The sequence below is a fragment of the Anguilla rostrata genome, chromosome 4 (genome assembly GCF_018555375.3).
Source record: "Anguilla rostrata isolate EN2019 chromosome 4, ASM1855537v3, whole genome shotgun sequence".
Taxonomy (NCBI): domain Eukaryota; kingdom Metazoa; phylum Chordata; class Actinopteri; order Anguilliformes; family Anguillidae; genus Anguilla; species Anguilla rostrata.
The window spans coordinates 4,636,478-4,653,231 of record NC_057936.1 but is presented as its reverse complement, the minus strand read 5'-3'; the positions used below and the strand labels follow the sequence as shown (position 1 = coordinate 4,653,231).

General features: G+C 45.2%; 1 protein-coding gene and 1 long non-coding RNA gene across 5 annotated transcripts; one reads left to right on the top strand and one right to left on the bottom strand.

Annotated features, from left to right (window-relative positions):
- Nucleotides 1-344: 344 nt before the first annotated feature.
- LOC135252271 (uncharacterized) lies at nucleotides 345-12,075 on the top strand. Of its 4 annotated transcripts, none has more exons than XR_010329382.1 (5): nucleotides 345-574; nucleotides 661-1,086; nucleotides 5,555-5,637; nucleotides 9,131-9,244; nucleotides 9,464-12,075. It is a non-coding gene; the product is annotated as an uncharacterized LOC135252271 (long non-coding RNA). The 4 variants fall into 4 exon arrangements; XR_010329381.1 differs by having other exon boundaries at nucleotides 649-943; XR_010329379.1 differs by having other exon boundaries at nucleotides 649-1,086.
- ptmaa (prothymosin alpha a) lies at nucleotides 11,763-16,330 on the bottom strand. Its single transcript, XM_064330153.1, has 5 exons — nucleotides 16,171-16,330; nucleotides 13,314-13,382; nucleotides 12,791-12,884; nucleotides 12,583-12,662; nucleotides 11,763-12,442 (listed from the first exon to the last, which is right to left on the bottom strand). The coding sequence occupies exons 1-5, from the start codon at nucleotides 16,213-16,215 to the stop codon at nucleotides 12,404-12,406; spliced, it is 327 nt and encodes a 108-aa protein (XP_064186223.1). The 5' UTR covers nucleotides 16,216-16,330; the 3' UTR covers nucleotides 11,763-12,403.
- Between the last annotated feature and the right edge of the window lie 424 nt (nucleotides 16,331-16,754).

Here is a 16,754-nt window from a genome sequence, read left to right as displayed (position 1 = left end):
ACTCCCTGGACTGCGTCTTAAGCAAACGTTCCGTAACTGACCCAGTTCTTCTTTCGCGATGGCGCGAAAGCACTAACGGTATGACTCCTAAACCTATAAATAGCGCCGGGACCATACTAATCTAAAACGATTCTATTGCGCCAGATGTTACGTAAATCCTTCTGTTTGGGATTACATGCGAAAATGTTCTCATGCTCGCCCTTTGGAAAAAAAGTGAAGCATTTCCGAATACGACGCGGAAAATGGCATATCCCACGTACTGCCACTAGGTGGGAGTAGAGGTTCAGGGGAAAAAATTGTCGTACGCATTGTTATTCTCTTCCTCCAGTAAGAGGGAGGTCTGTTGCATCTGGCAGGAAAGTACAGCCCAGTCTCAAACTGAGCAATTCCACATTCTGCTGCACTGCTCACACACAGAGAAGTGCCCGCAACTGCAGTGTGTGTGTGTGTGTGTGCGTGTGTGTGTGTGGGCGCATGTGTGTGTGAAAGAGAGGGAATCTCTAAATCACTGGACTACTGAATTCTACACTGAAAACCTCCTGACGCACTGCTGTGTCTAGTTATGGCAAGTGAGGTAAGATTCAAAGTGAGATTTATAATTCCCCCCCCCCCCCCCTTTTTTTTTTAAGCTGAATTATTTTATTTCAGTTTTCATTCAAGGGGCATCCAGAGTTAGACGATCCCAGACGGATTTATGCATGGATGCTGTTGGTCAGTTTTTATGAACTAAGCAAAGAAATTCGAGCAGTCACCCCTGCCCCCCCTCCCACCATGGATACAGACTCGGACCATGGACTCATTTGATGATGCATTCAACCAAGACAAGAAAACCTGGGGCAGTGGTGGGGAAAAAAGGAAAAATCGTCACACAAGAAAAAAGAAGAGGGATTTGACTCGGTGTGAGTGTGCAGTCGCAGGACTGAAGTGCGAACGCTGACGCGAGGTAAAAGAAGGATGGCACAGTTTTTTTAAGCTCCAACACTACCCGCAATTTTTCTGCGACCAGCTTGGCTCTTTTTAGTTTGGAAACTTGTTGATCACGGTACCAGAGAAAGAGAAAAAATGCAACAAATCATGCTGAGAAAGGTGTGTGTGTGTGTGTGTATGGGGGGGGGGGGGATAGCAGTAAGAGCAGTTGTGAAATGATACATGCTGAGCACATGGGGCTTTTTGTTTTACAGTCTCCTTCCTGAGTGATGTGTGATTCAGTGTGTATGAGGTAAAAGTTACACTGCGTCATTCTGCGTAAGTGTAGGTTATAGTGTGGGTGTTGATCAATCTGTGTGCTCGTAAGAATAGATGATAGTGTGTTATTCTGTGTAAGTGTAGGTTATAATGTGTGCGAAGGGGTGTAATTCTGTGTGCTTGTGAGTATAGGCCATAGTGTGGCATTCTGTGTAAGTGCAGGTTATAGTATGTGTGTTGGTCATTCTGTATGCTTGTGAGAATAGGTCATAGTGTGTCATTCTGTGTAAGTGTTGGTTATAGTGTGTGTGTTGGTCATTCTGTGCACTTGTCAGAATAGATCATAGTGTGGCATTCTTTGTAATTCGTTGTAGTGTGTGTTGGTCATCTGTCACTTGTCAAATAGGTCATAGAGTGTCTCTCTGTGTAAGTGTAGGTTATAGTGTGTGTGTTGGTCATTCTGTGCACTTGTCAGAATAGATCATAGTGTGGCATTCTTTGTAAGTGTTCGTTGTAGTGTGTGTTGGTCATTCTGTGCACTTGTCAGAATAGATCATAGTGTGGCATTCTTTGTAAGTGTTCGTTGTAGTGTGTGTTGGTCATTCTGTGCACTTGTCAGAATAGGTCATAGAGTGTCTCTCTGTGTAAGTGTAGGTTATAGTGTGTGTGCTTGTGAGTATAGGCCATAGTGTGGCATTCTGTGTAAGTGCAGGTTATAGTATGTGTGTTGGTCATTCTGTATGCTTGTGAGAATAGGCCATAGTGCGTCATTCTGTGCAAGCGTAGGTTATAGTGTGTGTGTTGGTCATTCTGTGCACTTGTGAGAATAGGTCATCGTATAGCATTATGAGTAAGCATAGTGTAGGATTTAGTCATTCAGTGTAAATGTAATTCATACCGTCATATTTGTGTTAGTGTAGGTCGTACTCTGAGCTGGCCCAAAGGGTGTTGGTGGACCTGAACAAGAAACCCGGTAGTGGTCCCAGTGTAGTAGGGCTACAGTGTAGTATAATGGGCAAAGAACCGGTCTTGTAACCTAAGGTTCGATTCCCGGGTAGGACACTGCCGTTGTACCGCTCAGCAAGGTGCTTAACCTGCATTGTTTCGGTATATATCCAGCTGTATAAACGGATGCAGTGTAAATGCTGTGTAAACTGGTGTGAGAGTCGGTCTGGATAAGAGCGTCTGCCAAATGCCTGTAATGTAATGCAATGTCCCAAAGTGCTCCAACATAAATCACACCCACAACTTGACCCGGGGATGGTTGTGGCCCTGAACAACCACATAGAGTGCTCTGGTTGTACTGTATAATTCTGCACAAGTGTAGGTCACAATTCCGAAAGTGAAGGTGATATTATGAGATCTTGTTTGAGTGCTGCTCATTACTCTTTACATATCCTACCGACATCAGAATATTAGACTTTCAAAGAGTGCGTGTGTGTGTGTGTGTGTGTGAGTGTGTGTGGCGGAGAGAGGGAGAGAGCGAGAAAGTGAGAGCAAGAGAGAGATTGAGAAAGGGAGAGGGAGAGAGAGACAGAGAAATTAAATGAGAGTGAGATGTAACACATAGCAGAAGATGAGGTGTAAGAACTTAAATTGATGAAGTGTGCTAAGATTAAATATGCATAGCAGGACTGTTTGGAGCAAAATAACAACCCAAAAAAAACAAAAGCAAAATGGAGGTGTTTGGGGCATTCCTAAAACCCAGTATTTCCACAAAGAGAGTTATCACTGTAAGCCATGGAAGACGCAGCCCAAAATACAGCGGCTCAGCGTGTCCTCATATATAATTGGCTGGTCTAAGGCCTGAGGTATTAGTGAGGATGATGTCATGATGACATCACTCAGTGAGTGAGTGCTGTTTTCCCACCTCCTTCCCAGACAGTCTGAAGGTTCCTGGGATGTGATTTTTCCTGATTAATCAGTAAATACTGATGTTCAGACCCTCACAGTCTCAACCTGTCAGAGTACAACACAAAGATGTACATAAAGAGACAGACAGGCAGACAGGCAGGCAGACAGGCAGATGGGCAGACAGACAGACACAGACAGGCAGGTAGGCAGGCAGACAGGCAGTGCAGGCAGACAGACAGACAGACAGGCAGGCAGGCAGGCAGGCAGGCAGGCAGACAGACAGTCAGACAGGCAGGCAGGCAGGCAGGCAGGCAGACAGACAGACCGACAGGCAGGCAGGCAGACAGGCAGGCAGGCAGGCAGACCGACAGGCAGGCAGGCAGGCAGTCAGACATCATTTAAACAAGGAAAAACTAGATTCAGGTGGCCAAATACCATTAGCTTCAGTCTGAACATCAGAATTTCCTGATCGATCAGAAAAAAAAAACATCACCAGTCCTGGTAAATCCAAGAATCCTGGTAACCTGCTTCTGGAGTGGTCTTTCAGTGAGAGGCTTACAGGGAGCAGCACAATGCGCATGTTGACACTATCCTGTAAGCCTGCAAACATGTGAACTGCTTTGGGGTGAATCTGACCCTACAGGCGTGGTGCATAGCTCCCATTCAGACAGGCATGTTGAAATCCATCGCTAAGCTGATTTATGACAAGCCGGGACCTCGTTGACCTTCATAGGGTGACCACACTAACCCCCTCCCCCCTCCCCCCTCCCCCCTCCCCCCTCCCCCCTCCCGCCTCGCAAGTTACTGCCATTCAGAAAACAGGGCCTCTAGTGGCGCGGTCCGTAGAGCGCTATCCACATGCTCAACGCGAGCCGCGATGTCGGCGGTTCGAATCCGACCGCCGACCTTTGTCGCACGTCCCTCCCTCCCTCCCTCTCTCTCTCTCCTCCTAGTACTTCCTGTCTCTCTACACTGTTCTATCCAAATTAAGCTGAAAAAGCCCAAAAAAATATATCGGGGAAAAAAAAAAAGAAAACGATCCCCAACCTCTATGACCGCATCGGTTAAAAAACCAGGGCTCCCCTGGGGGGGGGTGGCGGGGTTGTGCGTGCGTGTACTAACTTGCACCAGACACCAGAGAAGCCTAACGTAGGTGCTCGGGCCTGCAGGCGCGGACGTGCCCCCCCTTCCCTTTCCGTCGTCCCAGAACGAAATTGCCCGCTGTCGGATCTTTCTTTTTTCTTCCCCGCGCTGCTGTGCGGAATTCTGTCAGCAGCCGGCAGGAGAAGCACCGGGGACTTCTGGAGGTGAGAAGAAGAAGCGGGGGGAGGTGGGTGCCGGGGGGAGGAGGTGGGGGGCTGGGGGGCGGGGGAAATATGTGACAAAAAGTTGGCTTTATAACAGGATCACAGACAATCCCTCGGGGGAAACTTCCGATGTTAAGTCGGATTTAAGGCTTTTCAGACAAGACACAGATTCTAATTCTTAAAGCGACGGCGCAGGTATTCTGCCTGCTGCTGAAGGACAGAAACTGAAGTTAACTCAAGCCTGGCTGAAGGGCTTATAATACATGGAATTTTAGATCATTTCATAAGATCTGCAAAAGAGTGACCTCTCAGAAATGTATTATTTCTTTCTTTTTTTTTTTTTTTTAAAGAAATCGAATGTTTCACTGTTAGGCTCCCTATAGACAGGATGTCGGCCTTCCTGGATTCCACAGCAGTTTATTTCGCCGGTCATTGATTGTGAAAATGAACCATCTCCGCAGGCGCTGCTATCGCACTCCTTTCATCAATCCATAATATCACCCCTGGCCAAGTACTGTGGTCTAACGCATACTGCAGGGGTCGCGTGCGTCTTGCACAACGAGAATGGCCTACTTTACTCCGCTAATCTCCGCCATATTGATTTCTAAACGCCGCGCGCGGCGGCTGCGATTTTACAACTCCGCGTGAAAAAAAAAAAAGAATCGATGGCTGCTCATAGAGCGGCGGAAGTGTGAGAACGATAATGCGCTCGAATCGGTCCGGTGATTATTAAGAAACGGCCGCGATATTTAACGTTTCCGCACTTTTCCCGCTGCGAGGAGTCGAGCGGTATGATAAGCACGAGACAACACTTGTCAGTCTTGGCTCATCACATTATTTAAAAAAAAAAAAAAAAAAACTTCACCATTATCAGCACACTGACCTCCTGACAGCGATCAGTAATGTCAACACTCATCTGAGGTCAAGGGAGGGCACGGTCACTTCGAGCGTTCTGATTGGACAGTTCAAGCACCCTCCGGCCAATCGCCGAAAAGCCGTTGAGGGAGCAGCGACCGTGATTTGAGGTTCAGTTCTGATCACAGGTTTACTGATCACAGCTTTTACAGTGTCACTAAACAAACACACCCCCCCCCCCCCCCCCCCCCCATCCCCTTCGCTGTCAGCACAGTCCAACCATAGCCTCTTACTATGAAGAACCCGAATCTCGTTACCTCTAATGCAAATCCTGTTTCTCCCATACGTTTCAGCGCAAAAACCGCCTCAAACCTGATTAGGTCGCCGTGGAGATACTGCTGCTGGTGCTGCTGCCAATCACGGGACTGTGTCAGAGGTGAGAGCGTTCTCTGACACTGAAACACACAGGTTGTCGACGAACGGCAAACTCTGGGGAATGAGAACTCCACCATCTGCACTGTTATACACGGGCTGGATTTGGGGAGGGGAGGGGAGGGGACGGGAGAGGAGAAGGGGAGGGGGGGCAGGCGAGGGGGACTCACCATCTGTGCCTCTGACCAAGCTGGTGGAGAGGAGGAGGAGAAAAAAGAGGACTGTTTGGGCTCCCCTCATTGTAATCTGTAGAGCCCTGGAGGCACCAAGTCAGCGCAGTCTTCCAGAAAAAAAGCCTTTCTGCTCCAGACCTGCGCTCCCGGGAAAAAAAGGGCTCGAGTTTCTAGCAAAATAGCAATCTGTTTTGGTGCCAAATCTGCCCCCACCCATAAAAGATTCTAAGAAGAACCATCAGTACAAATTTCTATGCACTACGCTCAAGGTTCTAAACGGTTCTATGTGTGATATCTCACAATGGGTTCTCCGTGGAACCATTAATAGTGAGATCTGCCCTTTCTATTGGCCAAGAGTTCCTCAGGTAGACAAGGCTCAACATGGAACCGTCATCCATGCCAAAGAACCATTTCGGATCCTTTTCGATGAGCGCGGAACTGCATTAGCTCTTTAAAACGGCAGTGAGGTGTGAAAATCCTACTGCAGATCCCTGTGAATTTCATTGCTATCCAAAAAAAAACAAACAAACAAAAAAAAAAACTCACCATCATATTGCGCAAAAAAGCATTTTCTATCTGAATAATGGATATCAGCGAAAAACAGATGCTTCTTTTAAAATGGACCAGTAATCTCATGGAATTTATAACTGTGTCTTAAAAGATTAAAGCATTTCAAATGAAATATTCCAGTCAAGGCTGTCGTGCTCAACCTACTCCTCCCCCCTGCCCCTCTCACCCCCCTACTTTCTCCCCAACCTACCCCTGCATGCTGGTTTGTATTTACCCCTCACTGGCTACAATTTGACCGTGACCGTCTCTGATGTCATCGAGCCCGCTAGAAGCCCCACCCCCCTGTCATGCCTGAGAAAGTGACAGCTTTCAAAAGCATCAAAAGACCAATTCCGGTTGTAATTCTGCACGCCATCCCGAAAATAGCACACATGCTCAGTGGAGATATTGAGTTGGGGGGGGGAGGGAGGGGGGGGTACATCAACCAGGAAAAGAAGAAAGCCGCCCCCATCCCCCATCCCCCATCACCACTCGCTCTCTCTTCACCAGCACGCTTCCAAAGGACGCTGGGAAGGAGCGAGCCAGCGAGCGGGAATGTGGCAGGATGGGCAGGGGAATTCTGGGATTCCGGGATCCCGGAGGCCCAACGATGGACGGGAACGTGGGGGGGGGAACGCGCACCCTTTTTCCCAGACCTGGATGATCTCGGAGTTTCGGACGGCGGGAAAAGCTGTGAGATTCGGAACGGGTCTCAGCCTTGAGGAACAGCCGTTTTTTTTTCTTTTCTTTTTTCATCTCAGCGAGCAGCTTCTCACGAGCGGTATCTCCTCTCCAGACCTGGATGTCACGTCATTATCTGAAATGCCTTGGCTTGAACCTCTTTAAAAAATGCTTGCAGATCACTGAAATTTTAACATCCATTTTCAATCTATTTTCATAAATATTCAGAACAGAAACACCTTATGACTGTACCTTTCTTTTTTTTTTTGTTTGGCTCATGACATGAAAATTCTCAGGGAAACTGCCAGACTGTTCATTCACTGCTGGTATGACTGTTCAAATCATACCAGCATCTACAGTGTTAAAGGCATTTCAAATACATACTCCATCCACACTCTGTTACTCCCTTGCTGTCCAGTTAAGTAAAACCATGCTTTGACTCTCAGTCAAAGGTTACAGGTGATGGGGTCAAAAATGTATAATATTGTCTTAAATGGCCACCAACAAACCTGAGACCATGCTGATTGTCTACCCAGGGGTACCACAATTGATTTTGGGCCCCATGAAAAGATCTCGTCCAGCCACCCCATCCCGACACAATTACTGCACCCATCCCGTCCAGAACCTCAACTCATTCAACACTGCAAATATCTCTGCTTTTGCAGCTCTCTTGTAGAGAAAAGTTATTCATTCCATGTTTCCAGTGCTCTGATATTTTTTTTATGACCCCTATCAGTCTTTGCATCTTTCTAACTTCCAAATTTCCCCCCATATGGCACCACTCTGTCTACCACAAAGCTTGCAGATTCCCTCAAAACCATGAGCACTTTTATCTTCCCAGTTTTTATAATTTTTTTTACTGGCCGATCCTTTCCTTCAGCACACACTGCTGCCACCCCCCCCCCCCCCCCCCCCCCGCCCCCCCCACCGCCGATTTTGGGAGAGCGGGAGCAAACGTGTGACTCTGCCGTGAACTGGACTGTGTTCTTGGGGCTATGAACAACTGTACGAAATAAGTACTGTACCTTATCGAAACCTGCCTTTTGTAGTTGTACCAGTGACCTTGATATGCACCTTCTTTTTTTTTACGTCGCTTTGGGATAAATGTGATGGTCCCGAATTCGGGCACCAGTTTCCGGATTGGGAGCCCGTCCACCAGGGGCCCAGGGGAGATTTTTGAAGTGGGGGGGGGCGGGGTCCAAACTGTGAGCAAAAGAAAGGTCTCAACTTTTAAGTTTATACAACTACCCCCGATCCGGGGTAGGGATGGATAGGGGTCCCTATGAAACTGGGGGAGGGGGGGACGTATCCCCCCCATCGCCATCTGTGCCCCCGCCGTCCGCGCAGGAGAACGGAACAGAGCCGTTACCAGGACGAGGCGACTTGACGGGCCCCTGACGCCTACGTGCATTGTGTCTACCGTCGCTTCCTTCCTCAGCCCACCGCAGGGCCCGGCTGCGGCTCTTCCTCCCACTGTTCCTCTCGGTGTTTCGGAGCGAGAACGAGACGGGACGCGAGAGTCCTGCATACGAGCGTGCAGCACACGAGGTTTCGGTCTGCTCAAAACCAGCACACTCTCCCTGCACACAAGGCTTCTGATCTATTTAAGAGTTCTCACCTATAGTTCCATACCAAGCCACAGACATCAGCCCCCGACAGCTCCTCCTTGCACTCGCTTGCATAGAACACACTGAAAACTCTGCTAGAGGCAACGGCAAGGAGGAAAGCCAGTGTAACTGTGTACAGTGCTGAGTATAAATAAATGGCAGATTATATTACACACTACACTGCTATATACTGTGTTTATTATTTGTTAACAGTCAGTAAGAAGACATTTTTTTTAACCGACACAGGGTTCTGCACTAACATTTTTTCCAAGAATGCTACCTAGCTGAAAAATTAAGGAGCACCCTAATGCACCAATAACTCGATGTGCTCCTAAATTATTTTTCCAGCTGGCACACGTCAATTGTCAGGAGCAAATGCTCCTAAAATGGGAGCCCTATTGAACCCTGCTACATTTCATGATAAACATATTTTCATGCGCATGTAATGATAAAGTACTAGAATCATTTTTGTGCACTTTTTTTGTAGGGCAACTGTTCAAAAGCAGCTTCAAACTTACCGGACATGTAGAGATTATAGTGGGGCACGATTTCTTTTGCCAGCCTCAGGCAAAACAACTTACAACATCCTGGATCCATTAAGGTAAATCTAACCAGACAGATAAGAAAATATCTATAAATAAAGTTCTGTTTAATGCTCTGGGTCAAATCATTTAGTCCAGGCCCGTTCAGCTCTGGTACCCATGGAAACTGTGTGTGTGTGTGTGTGTCTGTGTGAGTTTGGTGGTGGTTTAATTGGTACTCGGCTAACTTGCTCTATTAAACTCATTTTAAAAACTCATTATTTCCTTGTCTTTAACAGGAAGTTTCCATGGGGGACATGTGTGGAAAAAAGAGGCTGCGTTTTAAACTCTCAGTTCTTCCTCAAGAGTCAAAGCAGCTAGAGAGAAAATACTGGAGCAAGGTGGGGTAGGGATTGGGAGTGAGGGGGCGTAGCGAGGGCTTGAGCGGCATCAACCGTTCCTTTATGCTGTGAGTTCTGAAAAGCCACCGGAAAACCACACAGCCGCGAGCCAGGTTACCTTTTCAGCTGCTCCCGGGTCTCCGCGGTGACAGCAGGAAGGCGTTGGCGTTTGTTTGGAAGTCCAGTTTAAACACATATCGCAGAGTGCCCCCAAAACACACGGCACGGAGAAGGAACGCGACTGGAGTTCGGCATCTGGAACGCAGAAGAATGTGTAGCCGGCGCGGGAGATCGCGGGAGAGCAAATCGGGCGCGGCCGAACAATGACGTCGCACAAGCGGGCACCCGGCGACAAACAAATGCAATAACTGAAGTAAACCACCAGCTGAACGTTCTGGAAACCCTGGCATGATTTGGATATCGGCGGCTGTGCACCACTATGCAAAATCAACGGCGCTCACTTTCCAAACTTATTCTCACGGAGGTTCATAAACAGTGCCTACTCCTATAGGCACGCGCATCTGTAGCCAAAGTATGCACATCTGTCCCAGATGGTTTAAAGACATACACTATGGCGTACTTCCACAAAAAATTGCAATTATAATCCTTAGAGGTTTTTTTTATGTGAAAGTGCTACCGTGGAGCTCATTTAAAGCCATAATCAAATCGGTGGCATCTCATAACCAGCCCGGCTAACACCAAATGTTACCGGAATGTTTTGTCAATGTTATAACGTTGTCATTGCACGGCAGCAACATTGTGAGAATGCTTTGTGTTAGTGTCTTCTCCTCCATCCCCTTCAGATCCATGTTTGAAGAAACCTGAGCACCGATGCGATGGGACCGCTTAAATGCACCAGCACAGACTGTACAATACTGACAAATGATGACTGCAAAAAGCCAGTGTTTGCGGGCGGAAGTCACACAACGCGCAGGTTATGCAACAGCTCTTCGGAGAGACATGGCAGCTCTGCCAAACACTACAAAGAAATCAGCCTGCTGATAACAGGGCATTCAAGTACCAGGAAGTAGTTGTCATTCATACTGAAGACTGAAAGGACTCTAATCGGCACTGTCTCCAAAACAATATCGGCGTTCGGCACAGGTGCGCGCACGCGCAGAAACAATATATCACAGAGGATAATGGGAATCCTGAGCCGGGACAGAAGTCGCTACATATGTTTTTCTAGTTATGTAAATAAAAATAAAAACATTTGGAAGCTGTGGCTCACTTGTGTGTTATATAAGTACTGCAAATATTCAGTGTATTCAAGCTTTTTTAAAACGTGTATATAGCTATGTTGTATGTAAGAAAAGTTTGATTAATTTGACACTCTAGCCCTTGGCCCCCATCCAACAGTTTATTATTTTCTTATATTTGAATTGCTGTGTTTTACATACGAACAGCGCAACAATTCTGTAAGAAAATACCACATTCCCATCAGTGCTGTGTGTCGACGCATTATTGCCTCAGGGTAATTTTGTCATGGACATTTTTTTTCAGCTGGAAACACTTACTGTCGAACAGAATGCTAATAATTACAAAATGTAGCTTTCGATTTCATATCGACCCAAGGCAGAAATGCTGTGTGGTTCTCCGGAATGGATTTTTTTTTTTCGTTCGTTTTATTGGAGCAAGGGGGTTAACGACACTTGTAGACTATTTTCCCTAACATTGACCGTATCAACACATACATGTAGTGTGAGCTACATAACGGTCTCGACAGAGTCGCTGCGGTACAATGTTCCCTTAATTATTCCCGCGTATTCACTCACCAGTGGACCGTTCTAGGCAGGCGGTGTCCCAACGACCAGAGCACGCGCTTCGGTGTTATCAAATATATATGTATATCTCTTTTACCCAGAGGAATGTGTTGCCCTGACAGGGAATGACCACGTGCACTTGTTATACTATCCATGGAGGAAAAACAGAGCTGCGCATTAAAAGGAAAGAACGCACCCAAAGTAAATTTGTTAAATGCAATATAATTTACCAGGTTTTGAAATCTTAAGGCATGAATAATTTACATTGATGTACATTTCTAACAGGCCAATAAAATACATTAACAGCATGTCTGAAAAGGATACTTTCCATAGATTATAGAGCCTAGTTGCATGATTTTAATGGACGAGATTGCTTAAACATTTAAAATTCTATCTATGACATGTCAAAAGGATACAATGAAGGAGGAAAAAAATTTAAGAACTCACAAAATAAAATTCCGGTTTATTGTCGTACAACAAACTTCACACATACATCAAACAGGCCACAATAAACAGCAATTTCATGGACAAAAAAAAAAAGAAAAAAAAGAAAAAAAAATCCTTTTCTTTGGCCTTGTCATCTCATACAAACCAACTACTTATGGTACAACTAAAGTACATACACAAAGTTACTGGAATGCTCTGAATGTAATTGGCTTTGAGTTTTTTTTTTTTTTTTTCGTAATTTTTACAAGATTTCTGTTGAGATAACATGACATGGTCAAACCACAAGTAAAGTCTATTTTATAGAGAAGCATCAACTTCAAAGCACCGTTTGGTCACCAGAGATCACGGTCAAAAATGGCTGACCTCCTAACAATATGTACAAAAATATAAAATGTAAATAAAAATACAAACAAATTATCCTTTTTTTAAAGTATTTCATTAAGAAGGTAGAGCCTTGAAGTCTGGGTTGATTCTAAAAAATTTGCAGTTGGGTGTGTGTGTGTGCGCACTGATGCTAGGACTCTACTTGATGATGACCACATTTTTTTCTTGACTCCGCCCCCAACACCCCAACAGACAGGTGTGGGAATGGAGGGTTTAGAAAAAGACTCAGCTGGGAGATAAACTTCTAATCATCAGTTTTCTGCTTCTTTGTTCCAACATCATCCTAAAAATAAGAGCATGGTTATAAAACTTGCCATTTTTACCACCAGTTTTACAGAAAACTAAAAAGTAAAATGTGTTAACATCCCCCGCCCCCAACCGCCACACCCCACACAATTGAAACTCAAACCAGGAAATCCATACCTCATCCTCATCATCGTCATCCTCAGCTGCCCTCTTCCCAGCGCCTCCTTCAACTTCATCATCATCGTCGTCATCATCCCCTAGAGACAAGCACGGCCCAATGGGATTTCAGTCTTCCGCCATTCAGCACAAAGTAAGTTCACTTATCCGGTCACGTGTTGGTTACGCGTGGGGGGGTCAGTGTGAACAACACGCTTAGGCGATTTACCTTCCCCATCGTCTTCCTCATCGTCCTCCTCACCGACATCGTCATCATCTTCGTCATCTACTTCATTCTCTGGCTCTCCGTTTTCCTCGTTCTCCTGTGAGTGTAAGGTGTTAAAATTAGGGGTTCGGGCAGCAAGCAGGTGATGTACACAATGAGCCCCCCCCCCCAAAAAAAGACGGTCTTGCCCCCCAAGCAAGACCGTCTGTGTACTGAACATTCCAAGTTTCCAACCAGTGAACTGGAGGCGAAATCGACAGGATGTCGGTGTTTTAATGGAATTTTGATGTGTTGCTTTTATTGCACATTGTTGTTGAGTGTTTTATATTGTAGCGCTAATTGCCTGTTGTACTGTTTTGCTTTATTTGCAACATGTTTGTGCTGCTGCCCGTCTTGACCAGGGCACCCTTGAAAGAGATTTTTAATCTCAATGGGACCTTCCCTGGTTAAATACAGGTTCAAAAAAAAAAAAAAAAAAAAAACTTTTTAAGTGTTCAACTGCAGGAGTTCTGGCACAGAAACTTACCGTATTTCCGTTAGCAGCTGCATCCTTCCCATTTTCTGTCTCCTCCACCAGTTTCTTTTCTTTAAGATCCTAAAGACAAAAACAGAACATTTATTTTTTTGTGCAATTTACTTAAGGGGCACCAAATGGCATTCAAAGACTTTGGGGAAGCAATTATGCTTTTTTAATTTTTCATTTATGTATTTATTTTTACAATTACGAAATTAGGAGCTATCCTTGGGGGGTGGGGGAGGTGAGTGATCAAAAATCCTAAATTTGAATATGGAGCTTTGGGGGAAAATAAACTGTAGGCCTTTGTTCAGATTTTGAGAATTGCCGCGTGCCACTAATTCGCATGGGATAAAAACCGAGGGAACTCATGTTTCCTTATGCCACCATGTTCACGCCCCTTCTGCTTTCGGCCCCCTTCAAAAACCCGCAAAAGCATGCTTTCATTTTACATTTGAAACGCGACACTTCCATCTTCCGCGTCCTATTGGCTGTTCCCCTTTCCTTCTTCCCGCCTACTTTAATAGCTCTAATAGAAGTGTTGTAATCTGATACGCTGAGCGCGTTGAGCTGTGTAGTTCAGCAAATATCGCTTACCATAGGGTACTAAGAAGACACGCCCGGGGAAAAGACTGCAACTCCCAGAGTGCATTGACCGATTATTTTAATACAGCAATGAGGACGTAGGAACGATGCAGACGACGAGAAAGAGGCTGGCTAATTTAGTTCGAGCGAGGAGACAATAGCGACTTGAAAGAAAGCGCGTTTCCCTCTTAATCGAAATATAAAAGCTGTTCAAGAATCGGCAGCTTAAAAGATCGGATTCGGAGATTCATTGTGATTAAGAATGTAATTGACTGTCATGCTTTAAAAAAAACAAGCCTTTTAGAGCTCCCATTAAAAATATTAAAATTTTACATTTTATAAAATATCACGGGGTTCTCAGAAAATGGTTACACTTTTCGTTTGACAGTCTCTGTAAGAGGCAAATCGCTTTTATAAATTAGTTTCAGTAATCTTTAGCCTTTAAGCCGGTTACCGGCTACATCACGCTAGCACCGCCTCCTGAAACCATTACTACTGCGTTTTCAGCACTATCTTCTATAAATAAAGCATTCGTAACGACAGCCCTACAAAAGGCAACGTGCGACGCTTCCCCTTTCAGTTCCGTTCAATATTAAAAGGCGCAAACTTAATCCCGCGAAGAACAGCCCAATAAATCGGGACATATACACCCTAAATTGAACGGTTAGTTCAAAGAGCAAATCAGGTAGCTTCGGGGCGGGGGGGTAAACTGGGTTAATCGCGTCTTCAGTTAAACGGGTGGTCACGGTGCAAAGCGTGGCTCGGCAAAGGAACGTGACCGATCAAGCAGCCGTTTGCCTGCCTGCCTGCCTGCTACAGTAGCCTATTTGTGTTTTTGGTAAGCGCCAACCTCCGACGGTGAAAGTAGGTTATAGCCTACAGAGGTGCAAGGCACCGGTTGAGGGGAGGGGGTGGAGAAGATGACGTTCCGACTCTCATACGCTTAGACTTTTACAATTAAACTTTCCACTCGTGCCCTCCTATTACGATTACTACCTTTAAGCAAAACCTGCGCGTGAGGTACCCCCGCTTGCAACAACCGAGTTCAGTTCACTTTATAAATCCAACGATCGCTTTCATTGAGAATAGTCTAAACCAATACCCAAAAACTGAGCATCCATTGTGCGCCTTATTACGATTGCATTCAGAAACGTAGGCTACGGGAAAACCAAAAAGAACAATCGTAACAATTCTTTCCCGGCAGCCTACCACACAGCCGTTCGGAATCGCGCTTCTAATTATTCTGGCCAGCTACGGGGAATAGGCTGTGGAGACCGACGTCGACAATGTTCAGAAACTACAGAAGCTAGTAAATTCCGAGACGGTGTGATCAAACTATCCATCAGCTTCCATAACGGCTCACATATACGTTTCTTATAGCCTGTATGCTGAGGTTAAACAAACCTTTAAAATGAACAAAATCGCACTTTCTGGTGCCGCTCGGCTCCGTAGAAACGGGGTAGCGCGCGCCCGCAATTCATACCGTCGTCACATCGGACCAAAGCGAACGGACTAAAGCGCAGCATCCAAGTTTATTTCTAGGGTTAATTAATACATTAATGATTTCAAGCGAAGACCCGCTTTCAGACATAAGCATTTATCATCATGCTATCTAGTCTCCGCAGGCGCCCCGAAGAGAGACTTAAACTGTCAAAATATAATTTCAAAGCACGGAACATTCTGTGTGAAAACCATTTCCAGTTTCATGAAGAAAAAGTGACGAATCTTTTGAACAGTTCCAGGTAGCCTACCCAACTAACTTATGACAGAAGAAAGAAACACGGGCCAGGCAAATATCTGTAAACCGATGCGGCCGGTAAATTCCCTATGTGGAAAATACAGTGCAACTGGATAACGGGAAAAACAGGGTAGATTTATAGGCTCGACGATGTACGGATCTGTTGATTGACCCCGAAATTCATTCTCCTCTCTCCGCGGTCGGTGTTCAAAGAGGAACCAACACGCTTGTATAAACAAAGAACCCGCGCAGACTTGCACTCCGAACAATAAGGCAACGCTTGCCTTGGTTTCTGTTCGGAGACCAAGTTGAGACCGCTTGTTAAATTTTATTCACCATAGCTTCCAAGCAGTAATATAGCATACTCAAATGGAACACTTCTTCATCCTTTTCATAACCAATATAAAAAGTAGACAACTGGACTCGCTGGATCAAAATGGATATTTCTGCAAATATAATTTCCTTCAAAATCCCTTTACACATTAAATAAATATAAAGAAAAGGTATGCATATGAATATCATTTTGACATAACTTTCTCCTCTTACCTTAGTGGGGATCTCCGAACTGGTATCTACTTTTGTGTCTGCCATTTTCTGTTTGATATCTTATGTGAGACGGGAGGGAAAAAAATAATAAAAGCAATCCACTTGCAGCAACAATAATACAAAAAACGGCTATTAAGTGCCAGTGGCGAACTCACGCGGTGGTAGAGCCTTTAATATAGAGTTCTGGGCGGAGTCAGGGGGCGGTCAGTGTAATACGATTGGCCAGTGGTTCTGGCTATGCGTTTTCCGGATTCGTCAGGATGGAACAATGGATAGTATTTCTAAACCAAGAAGACACGCCCCTAAACCAGGCTCTGACTCATTCGTGTAACGAGTTCTCAGCTGCTTGCTATACTTTGACGGATTACTAAACCCTCAATCCTGAAACAAACGAAAAGCTTTTTGAAAGTAACGCAAGCCTAAACTTGTAAAATTAAAAATAATAATAATAATAATAATACTAGCAACGATAATAAAGTTTATGACATTTAGCATAATTTGATTATTCGTAAATCATAATAGTTGTGGTAGTAAACAAAATATTAAAACATAACCTTGTCTTTTTAGTGTTCGTTATTTAGTTA